Raw genomic sequence first — 20,873 nt, forward strand, 5'->3', positions numbered from 1 at the left:
TGCTCTTCCAGGTTTTCAACAATTCAATGATGAGGCGGAGATCATAGCCCTCACATCGTTGTGCATCACGCGGTGGTGCCTCCGTGAGGGCCTGCTGCAGCATCACCTTCCGAATCTTAAAAGTCCTTGTTCATAGCGGATTGCGAGAGCCTCATCTGCAACCTTAATGCTGTGACAATCCTTGCCAGTATGGAGCAACTCATATCAGGATAACTATTTTTCATATAGTCGAAGAAAATAGGCAAATCACCTTTTTTTTTTCTATATATTTTTTCTACATTGATGTATTCTCTTTTTTTTTTTCTGTTCTTTGGTCGTTACTATTATCACATTGATAAGGAAATTTAATATAGAAAGATTTCCTCGTATAGTTGGAAAAAACTTATCTGCTATCATACCCCCGCAAGATGGTGTTCCTGTCAAGGATATCAATCTTGGATTGATGCAAAACAAACAGTTTACGAGTTAAAGGCTTCGTGAGTAGGGCAAGAGCAGATCGTTGCTGCTATTATTGCTATTGCTATGACTATGATGGCGATGGTTGCAACAGAGGAGAAAGCTGCAATAGAGGTACAGTAGATGAGGAAAGGTGGGGTAGTGCTGGTGAGCGCAGCATTAGAGATGCCACAACAGAAAGGAATGGATATTGGCATAGAATGGCAGTGGAGAAGACAGTTGCTTTTGTCGCCAGAGGTAGAGATCTGATGGCAAAGCAACAGTGATGAGTCAGCAACAAGAAGAGAGTTTGCTCTAGGTAAACGACTCTGATACTATGATGGAAAAAATAGAAGATAAGAACAATTATTGAAGAAGCTTTATTAAAGAAGTTTTATTGAAGTAGTTTTAGCTGTAATACATTAACATGTCTCTCTCCTATTTATACAGAGTAGAGAGATTTCTTTAGAAAAATCTTATCTACTACATTTGCTACGCTTCCTATTTATTTGTCTTTCGAGTTTTCCTTTTCACAAACACATTATTCAAATAAAATGAAATGATAAAAGACATTTTTGTTCCCCTTATATTTGTTTACATGTCAATCTCTTTAAAATGTTTGCTCCTCTTTATTTTTTTGTTTGCTTCATATTTGTTTTCCTTCTACCTTTCCCCAACAAAGAGGAAGGAAAAAAAAATCTCATTTCCGCTGCTATATTGACGATTTCCGTGATCTAACGTCTGTCTAGCTCACTGGTGTTGCTTCGCTGCCCAAAGAGCAACAGCAGCTGAATTATCCGTATGCCACTCTCACTCCTTCCAATGGCTTGACAATCAGATAGCTATCCTAGATTTTTGCCCTCTCCACTAAATCTTCTCTTGCTTTACCCCGCTCTCGAGTTCGCGATCTTTACGAGAAGAGAAGAGCAACTCCGGGTTCTTCACTGATGGCTGAAAACTTCAGTCCTACCGGTCTCGAGACGCTGCCTAACGGTGACTTCCCCAGAGAATCAATTATTTGCCGAACGCTGGAATTGCATGGAGGAGTCGTGGTCGGTCACCGATATCTACCATCCCATGATAATTGTCAGGGTAAAATTTGGGATAACAGGTGATCAAAGAAAGGAACAATGGTGTTGGTGAGATTAACACGGTAAGCATTTCTGGCAACGTACACTCTGATTTTGTACCTTAATTTCTTTCCTACTTTATTCTTTTTCTCTTTTTTGGTAGATGTTGCAGTAATACCAAAACCTGATCATTAAACTTGCTTCACCAGCGTACCTTTGATCAAAGCTATTCTCTGATATTGCTTGATTGGAAGGCAAAGTGTTGGTATGTGACCATATACTCCTTATCACACTCGTTACAGTTTTTTTGTTGCATACTGATAAGACATTCGTCTCTTACAATCAGTTCAACAGATAGAGATGCATTGTAGTAGAAGGTAAGCACTTGTTCGGTTTCCCTCTTCCATCTTGAAGAGATTCCCCGTTCGGAAACTTATGGACGTAGTCGCCAAGATTTTGACAGGTAATTCTGATGGAACATCGATGTTCATCTCTCAGCAACACTTATGATGCTCAATCTTTAACCAGGCATAGGATACCTTGAAGAACAAAGCCACAATTCTAGAGATATAACAAAGGGGACAAGGTAAGATGCTACTGATTGATCTGCATTTAGATGGTGTCAAAAGACCACAACACAATCCTGCAATTCATCTGCTTGATTCCCTTGTCTCTTCTTTTGTTGGCAGAAACTTCTCATTGCAACTGCGGAGCTGGTTCTGCCTATGTGACAACATAACTACTACGGCTGATGATACTATTTCATCCCGTAAGCACAACCGACCTTGTCAGCATTTACCTCTATCATTACTTGACACACTCTTTGCCCATTACCAAACTTTGAATTTACATAGGTTTCAGATGATGTTGGAGCTGCAACTAGCAGCATGATACATAGTCTTCATTTCACTCAACAATACCCGAGGAGAGATCTCAGACCAATTCCTGGAAGGCAGAGCTTGATTCAATTGTTTCAGCGAGGCTCAATCTTTAACCAGGAGTTGGCAAATCTTAAGAACAGAGCTTCCTCGAAGACATTTCAAACCCATCAGTAGATTGATGAATAATTTCTTCATATTCGGATTGTTGTTCACCTTTGAATCGCAGCTATGTTAACATTATGGAGAATAAATGGACTACAACATTCTTGTTCTACTGAGATATTATAATCACCATCTCCTGCTTTCAGAAGTAATATCCCGTAATCATCATCACCTTTCACAGGGCAAGATTATCAGTAGACTTCAACTCAATGAGAACCCACACCACCTCTCTTAATGACGATCTCACATGGTTGTGTTAGAATCCCTCACAAAAGCAGAGATGCAAAGACGAGCACAGGCAGCACTGCTGTTATGATTCCAATTTTGGCGAACTTTTCCACTGGGGGGAATGGGGGGAATCCTTCATGTGCCACAAAGCACGTCATCTTTCTCATGCCCTCGAACAGGGTCCCCATGGTGATGTAAGCCAGTTGAGAGCACAAGCCAAATGAACCCAGTAAAGCAGAACAAATCTTCCTGTCTTTTGGCATGAATCGAGGGCCTCGTTGAATGCTGCTGGTTGGTTGATGGATTACCAACTTTGACCACAATTGCACCCTGTCTCGGCGAGGCAGAGTGAGCTTTGAGCTTCGTGTCTCCCCGCCAAAAGAAGAGGTAAAAGAGGGATCCTACCAGGAAGACAACATGATGCTGGTTGCAGAGAAGATGACGAGAGATCCCATCATGTTGCGCATACGGGAAGCGGCAAGGTGTGAGTTTTGGTGTGGCGCTGGGGGCCATCATCGAGAGCCTGTGGCCACTGTTGGTGTTGGGCAGTCAGAGGAACCCTCAGGAGCGCACAACAAGATAACAGTAGCTCTTCACTACATGATGGGATGCCACCTAGTGCGCCAAAACCTGAAGATTACAAAAACAGCGAGCAAATTATGAGGCCAAGCGTTCGAGTGTGCGACGCCACGATCCATGGAAATGTGTGCGGAGTGCTCAACAGGGATGATTTCTGTGTGCTTTCCACCACCTTTTCCCTGTGCCTTCTTCAGCCTTCCTCTGTTCTATGATCTATGCTGATACCAAGTTGGGATCTATCGACAGTATCAGATTTAACAAAGCTTTTAAGAAATCACTTGGTATAGATTTTGTATATGGAGAAAACGTTTCAGGCACTGTCTTCTGTCAAAATGGATTGTATAGCTTCAAATGATTGCTAAACCATGTAAAAGGAGCACAACATTAGTTTATTACAGACAAGCTAAAGCTAGAAAACGGGCGTACATATGTACTTGTGGATAGACTCTTAGCAAATGACAAGGTTGGACGAATTGGGACTCATGAAATCATAGCGGCGTGCTGTCGTTCTTCTCAATCATGAAAAGAGATTGCCAAATATCATCCTCGGTCTTACCGGGAGATGGCATTCTGGGATTCTTAATGTTCGATGTCATTATATTCCACAAGTTTATCTATTTATCAATAATTTTCGCTAAATAGATACATATGGAAACAAAGAGCGGAAGAGTTGCAATCTTGCGCAATCGCTATCATTACACTCCGCAGACCAACTCTGCCAAGCTTTAGTACGAAGGAATTATGCTAGAGTTTAAAATAAGGATGCAGCCAACTTGTCCTCCCTGCCAAAAGCTACAGTTGCTCCAACTCTTACTTACAGGCGTCGGTCTTTTGCAGATGAATGGAGAATGGCAACTCACGAACTGTGCGAGGGATGAATCAAAGTAATCGAAACGGCGATACAGATTAGAAAACCAAGAGGAAGATTACAAGAAAGAGAGAGAGACGGAGAGAGAGCAGTCGTGGATACGTCCAAGGAATGGGCCCATGTGAATGCGTGGGCGAGTGTTCCGATGGTGAAGGCGAGGAGCACCGGCCCTCGAGAGAAGCAAATAAAATAAAAGGGCTGGGGACACAGCAGGGGGGAATGTTGCTCACGCTCGACCCACCGGCAGGTCTCTATTGGGCCCCACCCCCGAGTCTCACTGGAAGTATTCCATTAATTTTCTCCTATTTTTTTAATTATTTATTATTTGGAATCAAAGTTTTTTTATCATCATAATAAAACTTTTAAATGGTATCGTATTGATTACAATATAAACATCTCCTTTGTAGAGATAAAGGTCGATCGAAAACTAAGTTGTTGCCTCCTGTGGTAAAGCTACTTTATCTGGCGTTTCTAATAGGGTGAGAGGAGCTTCATCTTTTGGCAGAGCATAAAGTTAACACGCTCGCCCAGCTGTAATTATGCCCCTTCCCCTGTTTGCTACTTTCTTCACCATCTCCTGGCGTGCCTCCGCGCCCTTCTTCGTGCAAGCCTCCTCTCTCTCTCTCTCTCTCTCTCTTGTTCCAAACGCACCCTTGCGCGGTCCGGGCGAGGAGGAGTTAGGACTCTGACTCGGGAAGCGGACCGAGCCGCTCGTGGGCAACAGTGGCGCCACGCTCGCATTGAGTGCACATTATAATGCATCTGATACCCAACAGGCCAAACCAAACCCGCTCTCTTCTCTACCACTCCGCTGCCTCGAAGCCTATGATAAAGTGAGAGAGGCCAAAACAAAATCATCACCACATTGCCTCTTTATCTCTCTACATATCTATCCTTAAGCGGTATAAATTCAAGCCCAAATGCCTTAACTTCCCTAGTGAGCTCCAAACATCAAGTACCATCTCCTTACGTCTGACACTCCTTCAACAAGAAACAGAGATAGTGGGAGTTGGCAAGAAGGAAAAGATGGGATCGACGCCGAACGGGAATGACGATAAGGTGGTGGAAACTGTGATGGTTGGAAGGTACGTGGAGATGGAGCACGATGGGGAAGAGAAGACCATCAAGTCCAGGCTTTCCGGCCTCCTCTGGCACGGTGGTTCCGCCTATGATGCCTGGTTCAGTTGTGCCTCGAACCAGGTCCGGCTCTTCTCCTAGCTAATTAGACCTCGCACATCTCTTCTCTTCCGTTTCATTCGATTTAGACGAGCAACGACGTTTGATGTTGTCTTGGATGTCGTTCAGGTGGCTCAGGTGCTGCTTACACTGCCTTACTCCTTCTCGCAGCTGGGGATGTTGAGCGGAATCTTATTCCAGCTATTCTATGGCTTGTTGGGGAGCTGGACAGCTTATCTCATCAGTATTCTCTATGTGGAGTACAGAACCAGGAAGGAGAGGGAGAAGGTCGACTTTAGGAACCATGTCATTCAGGTACGCAACTCTTTTTCTGCTGAATTTGCTTATATAGTTGATGTATCGATCCAACTCTACGACTTACTTGTTTTTGTTGCTCTTTGTACTCTTTGTTATGGAATGGAGTGGTTTGAGGTTCTAGATGGGCTACTTGGCAAGCACTGGAGGAATGTTGGATTGGCCTTTAACTGCACGTTTCTTCTCCTTGGATCTGTCATTCAGCTCATTGCTTGTGCTAGGTATGAATGCTTTTTTTCTACCTTCTTCCTGCAATTAAAGAGATGGTAGAAGTGAAGATAGCTGGTTGATGTGGTGGTGAACCATTCCTCGTACTCTCCTGTGACTGCAGCAACATATACTACATCAACGACAAGTTGGATAAGAGGACTTGGACTTATATTTTTGGAGCTTGCTGTGCCACCACAGTGTTCATCCCCTCCTTCCACAACTACAGGATATGGTCCTTTCTGGGCCTGGTCATGACCACCTACACCGCCTGGTACCTCGCCATCGCTTCCCTCCTCCATGGTCAGGTATGCAAGCAACACAAACGCTAGAACTTGCATCTCTTCTCGATCTGATCTTTTGAAAATTTGGGATGCTTGGTTGGGCGCTGCAATGGCGGCAGGTGGAAGGGGTGAAGCATTCGGGGCCAACGAAGCTGGTTCTCTACTTTACAGGCTCCACAAACATCCTCTACACATTCGGTGGGCACGCTGTCACAGTGTAAGGCGACAACACTTGGGTTCCCTCCATGCATAGAGCGTAAAACGAAGCAAACGCCAACAATTTCTAGATCGGTATACAAAGAAAATTGCACACTTGCCCACGTGATGTGATCGGACCACCCTCTCCTCACCTGTCCATCTCTTTCTTTTGGTTTTTCTTCGTAATATATGCATCACCTGTCTGCTTCTTTGACTACCTGTAGAATATGGGACCATCTCCCTTTCCCAGTTCCAAACACTGAGCCCAAAGCCTAAGGCATCTTTAGCTCCCCTAAAGAATGATAACCGGCGTAGTTGAGTTACTTGTCCTTTGGCTATCAGGAAGAACTGCATGTGCCTATATGTCACAGAGTTGTTTTCTTTGTTGCAATGTTGCATTTAGACACATCTTCCTTCTGCCGTTATGTACGTGCCTGAAAACATTAATTTACACCTCTCGGTTCACTTATCACACGGATAGTAACTCCTAGTTTCAAGAAATATCCCAATATTGATCTCTTGTCTCCCTCCTCTGACAGTTTCTTGGTCTGCTTCCCACCAGTCCACACTATCACATTCAATACTTGTACAGTCAAACAAGCTTTCCCGTAAAACGTAATGTTATATCTGTCATAGAGTCTGTTGTTACTTTTAACTTTAGCAGTAGCATCATCTCCATCTGCGCAGACTAAGACATGCAAACGTACACAACCTGTTCGACAGAGTCTGAGCTTCACCTACTCACTTTGTGCATACAAACAAGACATTTATTTGTTCCACGAACAAGTTAAAATCGCTGTTCGATCATGCAGAAAAAGAAGTTATTTACTCTTTATTTTTAAGCTAAAATCATAGCAGTAATACAAGATTATGCTTATACTTTACGATGACCTGTTCTGTTAACGTGAACGTAACAGGGAGATCATGCACGCCATGTGGAAGCCGCAGAAGTTTAAGGCCATCTACCTGCTGGCCACTTTGTACGTGCTGACGCTCACGCTGCCGTCGGCGGCGAGCGTGTACTGGGCCTTCGGCGACGCGCTGCTCAACCACTCGAACGCGTTCTCGCTTTTGCCCCGAACGGCGTTCCGTGACGCGGCGGTGGTGCTGATGCTGATCCATCAGTTCATCACCTTCGGGTTCGCGTGCACGCCGCTGTACTTCGTGTGGGAGAAGGCCATCGGCCTCCACGACTGCCGCAGCTTGTGCAAGCGGGCGGCGGCGCGGCTGCCGGTGGTGATCCCCATATGGTTCCTGGCTATCATCTTCCCCTTCTTTGGGCCCATCAACTCGGCTGTGGGTTCGCTGCTCGTCAGCTTCACAGTCTACATCATCCCATCGCTCGCTCACATGTTCACCTTCCGATCCGCCATAGCCCGCGAGGTACTTCATCTTGATAATTTGTTAACTTGCTTCTCTTCTAGAGCTTTGCAGATAGTAGTAATCTGTTTGTACGTGTTTACTTACAATACGTAGGAGGTAAAAATGAATTGATAACAGTCCATGTATTATATGCATTCAGAGACTTACATGGTAGTGAAGAAGACATTAGCTAAGGAAAAAATATGTTATAACTTATTAGTTCATTGTTTATGGGGAGATGTATAAACATATCTCTAAGGGTGATTAGAAAAGTTGGGAGTCTGCAGGCAGAAGTAACATGGTTTCGTATTGATGTGTGACAATGCAGAGCGCAGTGGAGCGGCCGCCGAGGTTCGTCGGAGGGTGGATCGGCGCTTACGTGATGAACACGTTCGTGGTCGGGTGGGTGCTGGTGGTGGGGTTCGGGTTGGGGGGTTGGGCCAGCATGACCAACTTCATCCACCAGATCAACACCTTCGGCCTTTTCGCCAAGTGCTATCAGTGTCCACCACCCCCACCCCCACCTTTTCTTCCCATGCCCTCCATTACCCCGACACCATATCCTGGCAACTCTCACAATGCCACCAATCCGGCCATTGTTCCCTCGCCTTCTCCTTCACCTTCCTTCTTCCTTCACCATCGCCACCATCACCACCACCACCACGGCGGGCGGTGAGCTCGTGCTTCTGCTCGTCAGTTCCTCTGAGAAGCTGTACCCGGTAAGCCGTCAAAACGCTGCCAGTGTGAGTTGAAGACAAATGTACGATAACATGCGTGGGTTTTGATGAGCAGCACTTTGCGGACGCTAATTTGCTTTGTGGTAGAAAGGAGGCAGGCAAGAAAGGCCATGTTTGTGGTAGCAATGTTCCACTTAAACTAGCGATTTCTTTCTTTGTTGAAGAGTGTCATGAGATTATCCAACATGATCAGTGTCAGCTTCAGCTAGTTTTACTGTCGTTATTGCCTGGGAACGAACAACGTTGCCAGTATTATATATTTTGTCGTTCTGTGTGGGACTATCAAGATGCTGTGCGCCTGTGGCAGTGTGGCAGCGAAGCTGGTCTTACTAGCTCACACTTTTTCTGGGCCACATGCATCTTTATCATCCTTTTCCCTGAGTCATTGGCTTACTTTATCTGTTTACTCGGACGATCACTTCTTCTAGCTACTGATACCTGTAAGCTTTACTCTCTTCCAATAACATGCACCGATCGAGCTGCTTACAGATAACATTCTCAGTACTTAATCCATGTATGCATCTTTTAACTCGGGTCGAGACAAACATATAATAGATGTAGATAGGTTTTGTCGTAAGAAGTCCGCACCATGACAAATTCCACGTCATCGACGAGCAGGAACATTGGATTTGTTACTCCAAAGAAAGCAAACTGGGCAAGTGAGTTTACGTTTCTTCCAAAGATGCAAGGGAGGGATTGATGACAAAGGAGGTGTCTTTTGTGGTGGCAGTGTGGCCAAAAGCAACAGCATGGAATCACAGGTGAGATGAGATCATGCCAACCACGCCCAGGCCTTAGGTCTGCCAAAGACATTCTAAGGCTGCTTTCATGGATTGCCTTCAGCTCTTTCGGCCCTTTTTTCTGTAAGGGTTACTCCATCTTGTGTATCCTTCACACTCTTTTTTGCATGTCAGAAAAGATGGACCGGCCGGTTCAATCCTTCAGATCCTGATACAAAAAGACGCAAAGAAACAGGAAGTGATAAGTGGTTCAACTTAGGTTTGTCTTCTTCAATCTTGTCTCTTCCTTTTTCTATTTTTAATAATAAAAAATTTTATATATAGAGTTTTTCTTTTTTTATAAAAAAATAAATGATAAAAATGAGATTTGAACTATAACCTTATGATATTTTATTAAAATCTTTATTAACTAAACTAGCTATCACATTCATTTACAATATAAGGAGCATCTTCATTTGTGCTATTACAAAATACATCAACTAATTATCAACTCGGTTGGTCTCTCCCTACATAGTAAAAAAAATAGATTATTTTTATTTTTTAAATTCTAATCAATATAGTATAAATCAAGAAATTATTTATTTTTAGGAGAATTCCTCCAATAGTAAAGATGAAACCGAAGCATACTAAGATTGATAACTATAAAGGCCAATAATCAAATTCTTTTTCGTTCCTGAATATTCTAACCATATAATTATAGAATCATGGAAACCAAGATAAAAAGTACCTTGGAATTTGTTTCTTGTCGTGAAATGTCCGCTCTTGATTCTTGCCTACGCTCTCCTCTCTCTCTCTCTCGCTCGTAGGGAACTACAATGTGGGACAAGATAATTGGCGTGCAAATTGGTATGCAAATAAACATTGATGGTAGACAAAATTGCTTATGGTCTGTCATATTTCCTTATACAGTTCAGGCTCTTGCATATTTATTCTTTGCAAATCTGAAATATCCTTGCAAATTTTAATGTAACATGTATATATTGCCTAGTTAATATCCATGTAGAAAGCACTAGTTTATCCATATTTAAAAATCGATTAGTCTGAGTTATATATATATATATATATATATATATATATATATATATATATATATATATATATATATATATATATATATATATATATATATATATATATATATATATATATATATATATATATATATATATATATATATATATATAACATCCCAAAATACTCCTATTGTTTTTATAATCATAGTGAATATTTTAAAAAAACATGAATGTCATTTAAAGTTTCAATTAACTGTCAAAGTAATATTTAGCTAACAAAAAAAATCATAATGGGTGATTTTGGTATGGGTTCAAATCTTAGGCAAGCTTTTAAGATTACAATTATATCTCCAAAAATAAGGTAGTAATCTAGGCCCAACAAAAACAGCAAATTTAGAAGGGACATTTCTATAGCAGGTAGTACTTTTTCGAGATCATTGCCTCAACTATGATATATTGATTGCATACTAGATTATCTTAGGGATAATAATTAACTACTACTCTATTATGGATCAAATGAGCTGAGAGGGATCCAGTCTCATCATAAATACTTGTGAATAATGAAGAATGGGTACCTCCATTTGTTAGATTATTAGGGCCAAGCACTTGGGATGCACTATCGTAGACCAACGTCAATGATACCTTTCAATTCTTGTTTCTTATTGTTCTCTTATGTTTTTCATATACAGGATATATGAGGCATAATTTACTATTGCCAATCCCATTTTTATTTGTTGTTAGTATTTTTATTTTATATTTATATCATGTAAAACTTAAAATTATTTTTTGCTATGTGGGACTAAGCAAAGGGGAAAATAACCCATAACAGAGTCATTCCCATGTGCCACTAGCTGATTTTTTATTGACAACCTTACAATACCAAATGTTAGCTATTTAGTACCTTGGAACTTCTTGTGTAGCACTAGGGTAGATGAGACCTTAGGTATATATCTGAGGGTTGATGCAATTGCTAATCATAGATGCCCTATAAGTTAATCACGTGAGTAATGATACGTGCGACATGATATGTACTCGTTTTACTTATTATTATGGTATTTTCACACTTTATATTACTTATTATATATATATATATATATATATATATATAAATATATAATGATAATGATACCGATTTGTCTTTAAACACAAACCTTAAATAATCCCAATCATAGATTACTCGAGAGGAACATCGAGATAACCAGACAAACTAGAGTACCGTATACCTGTCCCTATGATGTAGGTGACTGGTTTCATAACTGCTCATATGGGGATACTAGGGATACAATGCAAGTGCTCATTAGAGAATGAGTTCACTGGTTGATCCGCTCAATGAATATTGGATGATTGATGATGCCTCATTGTCAAACAACGATTCCATCATCCTAATGATGTATCTGATCCTTAGACTTCAGATACTAAGGATGTCATTACTTCACTCTTTGATACCGAACTTGTAGGTCTAGAAGTTTCAGATCTAGTATAGCTGGTTATCGGGAGTGACAACCAACCTTACAAGGGCTATTGAATATCAATAGAGGATCATCCACTCTCGCTATCATGAGAGAAATATCTTATTCATTCTTGCTCAAATAAATCCCTAGCCAGGGTCATTTGGATTGAGAGAGAAAGAGTTTTCCGGGAGAATACGATTCGAGCGAGACTCGAGTTGAAACTATATGGGCTTGATAGCACCATGCCCGGTATACAGTCTTTGGGTATTAGATGGATGAGGGATTATAGATACATAGTAATTGAGGATAGACATGTCTAATGGATTGGATTCCCCTATATCGTCTGGGGATTATGACGAAGTGACCTAGTACATCTATAGTCGATGAGTCGAGTGAATTATTATCTCTATAATAATTCACTGAGCTAGAAAAAGTTCTGATAGGTATAACTCATGGTCAGCTTGATATTGAGCCTAGAGGATCACACACATATGTAGGTGTTGCGATGAGTAGAGGTTCAGATATAAGATATCCGTTAGAGCCCTTATCTTATTGGATATCCAATAAGCTATTGAATTATTGGATCATATGGATTAAATCCAACAAGAGCCAATGAGAGATTATTGGGTAGAGACCCACTAATCTAAGAGGCTTAGGTAGTTTGATGGAGATCCAGTACCCAATAGCGTAGGATCCATTAAAGTTAAGTTAATAATAAGCCTCTATAAATATGAGGGAACCAAAGGACCATACGTTAGGCTTTTTTTGCTATCACCTTCTGTTCTCTTCTCCCCTTCTCCTCCTCAACTAACAGGGGCGTGTGGAGATTTGGACAACGATTCGATGAGTATGTTCGTATTCTCTACCATGTGGATCACTGTTAGAGAGGACATTTGACCTCCTTCGTCATCTCTCATAGATCTACAGGAATTCAGGGATACACAATCTCCCTAGGTAACACAACCATCTCATATGTGATTTTCAGTTTCGTGGATTTTACGCACCAATCTTCATATTACGACGAATACCTTTTTGAGAAATCTAAAATTTTTGTTTTCTGTTCTTCTACTGCCCATGCGATGTCGCCGTTAGATTTTCCTACAACAATATATTTACTGTTCTCACGTACTGTTTGATGAAATTGCTCGATGTACATTGGGCTTGCATTTGCCTTCAGCTCATTTTTGGATTCTTTCATGCTTAATAAAAGCTGATTGCTTTGTGTTGTTTATGATCCTAATTATCTTATCCTTTTGGTGCTTGACTATAGCATATTACTCTTGTGTTTAACTTTATAAATTTTTTTTTTTGTTATGCAGGTCCTTTGTGGATTGCATGAGTTTAAGATTTCGGACGACCCTTAGAGACTAGTATCACTTGAGTGTTGTATTTCATAAGCAATCCTAGATAAGGATATGACAAAGTGATCACAGGGAGAGTTAAGCAAACATCAAATTGCTATGGTAAGACAACATGACAAAACTAGCACTGCTGCATAAAATGGGCAGCAACAATGTGACATCTGGAGAAACGAATGAGCACTTGCACAGAAACTAGTAAAGTCATTCAAGAAGAGCATGATGTTTGCAACAATATTCACACGATGCATGAATTCACTCATACAATGTTGAAGGGTAACCTAAACAACATGAAGCACTAGAGAAAGATTGGCTAGGTTAGAGCTATGACTTAGCATTGTCAATTGAAAGTTAGTGGAGATCTATGAAACTGAGGAGCACTTTGAGATGGTAGAGTGTCTGCAAGAGGAGGAATCCTAACTAGATCAGTTAGAGATTCTGAGTTAAAAGGTTGACAAATAATATGAAAGAGTTTGTGCAATAATGTTTCGATACTCATGCAAGCTATGCATATGAATGGAGGAATGTTTCACAGCCATCTCTTATCCAGAGTAAATGCTCTTAGACCGTGAAGTTATGGGGGTGCTCATGAAATCAAAGAGTTAGAAAACTTTATCTTTGATATGAAACAATACTTTAGAGTGACCCAGCTTAAATCAAAATATTCTAATGTGTCATTAGTGACGGTGTATCCCATCGGTGATGCAAAACTTTTATGACACACATGTTAGGAAGAAATGCAGCAAAATCGCTGCAACATCGACAGTTGGGATACATTGAAGAGAGAATTGCAAACTCAGTTAGTGCTAGCTAATACAAAGTTCACTGCACGACAGAAGTTGCAACAACTTCGCTAGACTTATACAATTTGGGATTATTTGTAGTTTTTTACACTAATATTAAACATTCAAGATATGTCTGAAAAAAATAAATTTTAATTCAAGAACATTCTCACTAGTTGACTACAATTCAAGAATTGCAAACTTAGTCCACAGATTGGGCCTCGAACTCGGGCACTATCAACCAAGGACAATACGATCTACTAAACTCAATAGTGTGATATGTATCTAGATGAAAGAATCTACTCGAGTGTCGAGGGTGTCAAGGTGTCATGGCTAGTTGAGGTATCTGGACTGAAGATTGTTTACAAGTTGGGGTCATTTCTGACTCACTAGTTGTGGAAGGAGAGGGACAATAAACTGCATCATTATAGTCACTGTTTGAACCCACTAGGTGAGATTCAAGAAGATCTCTATTGGGAACACCATATGGGTGAATGTCCTAGTTGGTGGCAAGAGTTTGGGGTCATTAAATAATATGCAATATTGCATCAGGGTTTGCACTAATATGGAAGTACCTAGAACTAAAAACATTGATCATTGTCCACCATCGGTGAAGGTGCTATGGGTCACAAGGTGCCCTAGCTCGAGCACTTGTTGAGTGGGTCAATATTCTTGCTACATGGCCTTGTTACCTCACTTGCCTTTTTGAATTGAAATTAATATTGGATGTGTTCAAAATGTAAGCCTAAATTAATGATCCTATCACACGACAATAATATGTAAATATATTCCTATTTTACAATTTTAAATTTTATCCACCTATATTATGTATAAATTCTTTCTTTTTTCTAAGATTCAAGTTCTACAAGGAGTAGTAACAATCTAGTCTTTTATTTTTTAAAAAGAATATCAATATCAACATGATATTTGGCTACCTGAAATAACCATAAAATTCTAAGATTTTGCTAGATTATATATAGACATAGGTCAAACTCACATCAATTGTTGCCAACATTCATTAAAAACAAGTTATTTTGAGATAAATGCATTTTAGACAAGATTTCAAAAGGATGATTAAAACAACAAAATAAGGTATCAAGTAATTACTTGATACCTTAATTAAATACTAATTTGATATACTCCTTTAGAGCAACGAATCATAAAGATGAGCAAATCGAAAGAAAAAAAGAGAAAATATGACTCATAATAACTTTACTATTATAATTTCATCTATAAAAGCTTATATGGGAGATGGATAAATTTCATATCATGCGAAAACAATGAAGATGCCAATTTCCAAAGGGTGCTTTCTTTTCGTGCTCCTCGCTCTTTCCATTGCTCTCACAGGTACCAATATCATCGGCATCGTCCCATTATCACAACCTTATTAGAACATTTGTTAACTTCTTTCTTTTACTTTTTTTTGCAGTGTCGAATGTTGCTGCAGACGATTGTGTAAGTTCCTCACTTTCTTCACCCAGAAATACTTTACATCCACTAACAATTTTCTTCAATAGGTTTTCCTAAGATTGCTAATTCCAAGAATACTAGTTATTTATCTAATAAAAACCCTTTTGTCATCTGTGATGAAAATGATCATTATTCAAAAAAGAAATACTACTTGTATATCTTTTGTGTAGATCATGGTCTAAATCATTTATCACTAAGCATTCATTATACATTATATGCACTTAATCATTGTCTAAATCAATGTAGTACTAGTACTACTACTATATAGTAGAATAATTTTGTATCAAATACAGGAAAATGTATGGTGCGTAGCGAACCCTAAGGCGAGCCGTGACGCACAGCAAAAAGACATTGATGTGCTGTGTAATGTGATGGACTGTAGCCCAATCAAATCAGGTGGGGCTTGCTTCGAACCAAACACCATATTGGATCATGCTTCCTTCGTCTTCAACACCTACTTCAAAGACCGAGCCTGCTACCCGGCGAGATGCAACTTTGGAGGCGATGCCACAATAACCAAAACAAACCCTTGTAAGTCGGATCAATCATTAAATACATCATGGAATTTTTTTTTATCTATTTGATTTGCTGACTAAGATAAACTTATTTTTACCTTTTGCAGCTCACGGGTCGTGCACTTTCAAGTAAAGATGAGACTATGCGATCAATCGTTAGACTAATAACTAAAACTCGCATGGAGAATACCATGTTTTTCCAATAATCATAATCTTGCATCAAGAATGTCTTGTCTTCATTAATAATAAAAAGTGACACTGTTATGCTCTATTTTGTCTTCTTTTTTATATCTCAATTTTTAGCATTGGTGTGGAAGCTGAAACAAATGACTGTTTTTCAACTCTATTTCAAAACAGTACATATCCTACTTAACGAGATATCTAACTCATTAACTTTGAGCCTAAATGATCCATCTAGAATTCTTGAGTTAAGGTAGCTTATAGTCAAATCCTAACATAAAAGCATATAAACATTATATATATATATATATGCTATTTTAAGAGAATTAAACTTAATTAAAAGAGAGGATTGAAATCTCTATCATGATCACATGGGTGAAAACAAATGTAAACTCTATAATTTAGTAAGAATGGAGAGGTTACACCATGATAAAAATCACTAACAAGGAGGAGGTTATGAGAATAATAAATCACTAGTAAATTAGATAGTTTACATACAATAAAAGTATAAGAATGTAACCTTAAAAATTGAGTCTTGTAACTCTCATTTATGACCCTATAAATAGCAAAGTTTTGTCATGGTAAAGTATCAATAAAAAGAAAGAAAAGTGTAGATATTTTTTTATAAGAAATAAAAATTTCAGTTTGCCTCTTGCTTCATCAGTCAACTCATCTTTAATTCTCTCTCTATCTCATCTTTACATTTCCCCATCATGCATGTACTTCGTATTATTCTAATATAATTCTAATATAATATTCAAATCCATCCATCAATATCATCACATAACCTTGTAAGTATATTTCTAATATACTTGAGTTTCTTAGTATATCAAATATTAGGTTCATTCAATCCGGTTTGATGAAACTATTGACATACCAGGCTCAAAATATTAAGATTTAATTAATAATAATATATTTGTCATATTTGCATAATCTAGTTCTTCCAATATAAAGGCTAAACCAAGAGTATTGAATTTACAATGACTAATTTTCAAATCTAAAAAGAGATTAGATCTATCTGTCACACATAATCATATATGATTTCTTTAAAAGAATGAGGGCATGGGAAATGAATCAAGTACATCTTTAACATAACTAATCAACCTTCGTATCAACCACACTAATTGAGATTTATTTTCTATATTCTAATCTTGATTATATGCCACATAGATAAAAAGGAAAGTGGGAAAAATAATTAGAATAACTCAAATATAAAAAGCTTCATTAAAGAAATTTATTATTGCTCTCCTCTCAATTTGCTTGTTACACTATAAAGGGAGACCACAACCCTTTACTCGTGACACTTGAACTTATTAGGACTCATCACAATCTTCTCTAGATTATATAATCGAGATTAATAAAAAAAAATTCTTCTATATCTAATTATAACTCCTTTCAAAATAAAAAAATTCTTCAGGGTTGATCTGCTCTTTAAAGTCGACGCAATTCATGAGGTCGTGGCATAGTCTCGATGAAATCTATAGTATTTGGATTTATATCTCCTCCGAGCAACCACCTTGGTGGTTGAGGTTCCCACAATATTTCTTTCTACTTGATTTGGAGTAATACCTCTGTCCATGACATATTTAGGAGAGGGGGGGAGGAGGGGAGGGACAAGTTTGCCCTCAACCAAGATATCCCCACTCGATCGAGTGCTCCCTACCGAGATGATCTTGGGATTGGAGCAAGGGCTTGTTATTCTTACTTTGTGCATTTTCATGGCTCCTCGAGCATTTTTGAGATTATCGTCTCACCCATAATATTTTGATTCTACGTTGGTGTATCCTAAGGACAATATTCAATTGATTCTCTTTGAGGGACCAAAAGAGCCAAGAGGGTCTAGTCTCATCATAAATGATTGTTTGAGGACCAAAGTATGAGTATTAGTAATCTCTTAGGCCTTATTTGTGAATTTGGTAATGAATACCACTAGTGGCTTGCCCTTTATTTGTCGGATTGTTATAAGGTAGCCACATGTCATGGTGAAGTATTGCTCAAAATACTATAGACAAGTCTAAATACTATAGACTTAAGTGCCATCAACTAAGGATGATGTAGCTCATTGAACACAATAGTGAGAGTCTAAATGCATCATCTGTTAAGTGTTCGATAAACTTGAGACTCTTTGGGGCACCGAATATTGACTAGCTAAGGCATCTTGAGGGGCAATTATTAAGGGGTTGGAGTTGCTACTAATTGGGTCATTTGAGGAAGGAAGGAGATGACATACTATATCATCCAAATCAATATTTGAACCTATTGGGTGAGATTTAAGAATACCTTTGTTGGGACCACCATGTGGGTGGGGGTCCCCACCGGTGGGGAAAATCTAGGATCATTGAATAACCACTAGTACTACATCGAATGTTTGTTAGAGCCCATGTCTTATTGGATATCCAATAAGCTATTGAATTATTAGATCCTATGGATGATATCAAATAAGAGCCAATGAGAGACTATTAGGTAGAGACCCACTGATCTAAGATGTTTGGGTAGTGTGATGGAGATCCAAAACCCAATAAGGTAGGATCTATTAGGGTTAAGTTAATATATGACATTTATAAATAAGAGAGAACTAAAGGGCTATAGGCTAGATCCCTTTTTGGTTGTTATCTCTTATTCTCTTCTCCCCCTCTCCTCCTCAACCTACAGCCACTATTTGGGGTGTGTGGACAACAAGAAGGGCTGCCCTTTCTTGATTGCATTGTGCATGCAGCGAGGAAGATTGTGTAGCGATTTGAGAAGCATCTTCATAGCCCTTGTCATATGGATCACCACTAGAGAGGAAGATACTTGACCTCCTTTATCCTCTCCCATAGATCTACACGAATTCAAATATATACAATATCCTTAGGTAGCACAATCCTTTTATACACGTAGTTTCTTGGTTTCGTGGGTTTTTTACATACCAATCTTTGCACGATGATAAGAGACTAATTTTTCTATAAAAATCTAAAATTTTATTTTTTGTTCTTTCACTGCGCATTGATGTTGCCCCTAATTTTCCAATAGTTAATTGCATGAAAAATAATAAATCTACTATTGGAGGAAATTTGAATTAAACCTTAGATTTTTACCATTTTTATGCTAGTAGCAATGCAACTTTACATTGTTAATTTTGGAATTTGTATGCTAGTATATGTGGCTCTTTAGTTGGGATTTCAATTGTATTTGTCATCCGGATGAGAAATTAGGTGAAAAGTTATTTCAGTATTTTTAATTAGTTAATAATTTTTATGACTTCATATATTTTGGCTTGTCTCTTAGATTTACGCTTCTCGGGATCTTGTTTTACATGAGCGAATAACAAATTTGGATCTTTAAAGTTTCTGGACAACTTGATAGGGATTCAATTTATTATTATTATTATTATTATTATTATTATTATTATTATTATTATTGTCAAGCATTTGTTTAGAATCACTTTTGATTATTCTTCTCCTCTCATTTTAATGGTCATTTTCTTCATTTTGAGGTTTTTTGGTTGAAGTATAGAGAAACAAAATAATTAATTGTGAGGGCTCTTAAGGACCCTGCTCAACCTTAATCTGATTGATAATTGATATTCTATATTAACCTCCTTGAGTCATAACCCTTCCCAAATAGTCAAAAGAAAAAATTGATAATTTAGAAAATAGAATTAAAGAGACTTTAAGGAAAATAGAGTATATTGAGAATAAAGAAAATTCTAACATTTTCTATGATGAGGATTGATTTAACTTTCATATCTTAAATAATAATATTATCACCCTTAATAGACAAAAGTATATGAAATGGTGGATCAAGGCAAAAGGTCAATGTCTTGGGGAAGAAGATAAAAATACCAAATATTTTCGAAGAGTTGTGAACCTTAGGCAGCGGAATACTATTAAAAATATTTACTCTTATAGCAACACCATTGTCTTTGATGATGATCTAATTCACAAAGTTTACTAATCGGTATTGTACCTTATGGAATAATGATTTTTCTAACCAAGATCAAAATTAGCTTTACCATATACTTACAAAAGATCATGATGTTTGACTATAGATTTCTTCAATCATGAAATCCTGTTTGGTATCACGTCCGTGGGTAAAGGAAAAAGCTATATTTTTTTTTCTTTACTATACTTACAAAAGATTATTAGGTTTGACTATAAATTTCTTCGATCATGAAATCCTCTGTATGTGGGCAAAGGAAAAAGCCCTAGATATATTGAGTATACTATAGAATTTTATAATCATTATTGGAAGACTATTAAAAACCAATTATGGGAGCCTTTCATGATTTCTATCAGAATTTTAGACTTCTTGAGGGTTGGGAAAATGCTTATCTTGTCTTTTATCTATAACATTTCCAATCCTAAGAAAAATACTAATTTCAAGCCAATTACCCTATAAAATGTAATTTACAAAATATTCTCTAATGCCTTATCACTTCATATTAATCCTTTCTTACACAAAATAATTTCTCTATCTCAATTAAGATTGACATCGAGAAAGCACGTGATCAAATCTAAACTCTTATATCTCAAACAAAATCATGAAGAGGATTACTAGAGCTTGTACAGAAATTTTTTTAGGACAACACTAATTTCAAACATGGTACTAATCTCATTAGTTGGAATATTATAAAAGACAAGACTAATGATGGCTTAGATATAAAACATATCCAAGATGTTAAAAAGTCAACTATGGCTAAACAATAGTGACTCCTTCGGGATTAAGATCCATGTTACTAAGTATGGAAAAGTAAATCTTTGAAATATTAAAATAACTAATTCCACTACATAGTTTTAAAAAGACATTCTACTAAATAAACTGATAGGCACATGGAGGAAGGTCAATGTTCAGGAGAAACATTAGATTTTCAATTATCCCAT

At 38.3% G+C, this 20,873-nt stretch overlaps 1 protein-coding gene across 1 annotated transcript; it reads left to right on the top strand.

The window, feature by feature from the left end:
- The first annotated feature begins 5,007 nt into the window (after positions 1-5,007).
- Positions 5,008-8,776, top strand: LOC103994917 (auxin transporter-like protein 2). Its single transcript, XM_009415413.3, has 7 exons — positions 5,008-5,423; positions 5,529-5,714; positions 5,823-5,935; positions 6,046-6,229; positions 6,325-6,422; positions 7,321-7,786; positions 8,094-8,776. Exons 1-7 carry the CDS (start codon positions 5,250-5,252, stop codon positions 8,439-8,441), a joined length of 1,569 nt encoding a protein of 522 aa, XP_009413688.1. The 5' UTR covers positions 5,008-5,249; the 3' UTR covers positions 8,442-8,776.
- Positions 8,777-20,873: the final 12,097 nt, after the last annotated feature.

This window comes from Musa acuminata, chromosome BXJ1-4 (assembly GCF_036884655.1).
Source record: "Musa acuminata AAA Group cultivar baxijiao chromosome BXJ1-4, Cavendish_Baxijiao_AAA, whole genome shotgun sequence".
NCBI classification, from domain to species: domain Eukaryota; kingdom Viridiplantae; phylum Streptophyta; class Magnoliopsida; order Zingiberales; family Musaceae; genus Musa; species Musa acuminata.

Coding starts and splice junctions, on each gene's coding strand:
- LOC103994917 (XM_009415413.3), top strand. CDS start 5,250: ATGGGATCGACGCCGAACGGGAATGACGATAAGGTGGTGGAAACTGTG. Junction 6,230..6,324: donor CTTCCCTCCTCCATGGTCAG/GTATGCAAGCAA, acceptor CAATGGCGGCAG/GTGGAAGGGGTGAAGCATTC. Junction 6,423..7,320: donor GGTGGGCACGCTGTCACAGT/GTAAGGCGACAA, acceptor TGAACGTAACAG/GGAGATCATGCACGCCATGT.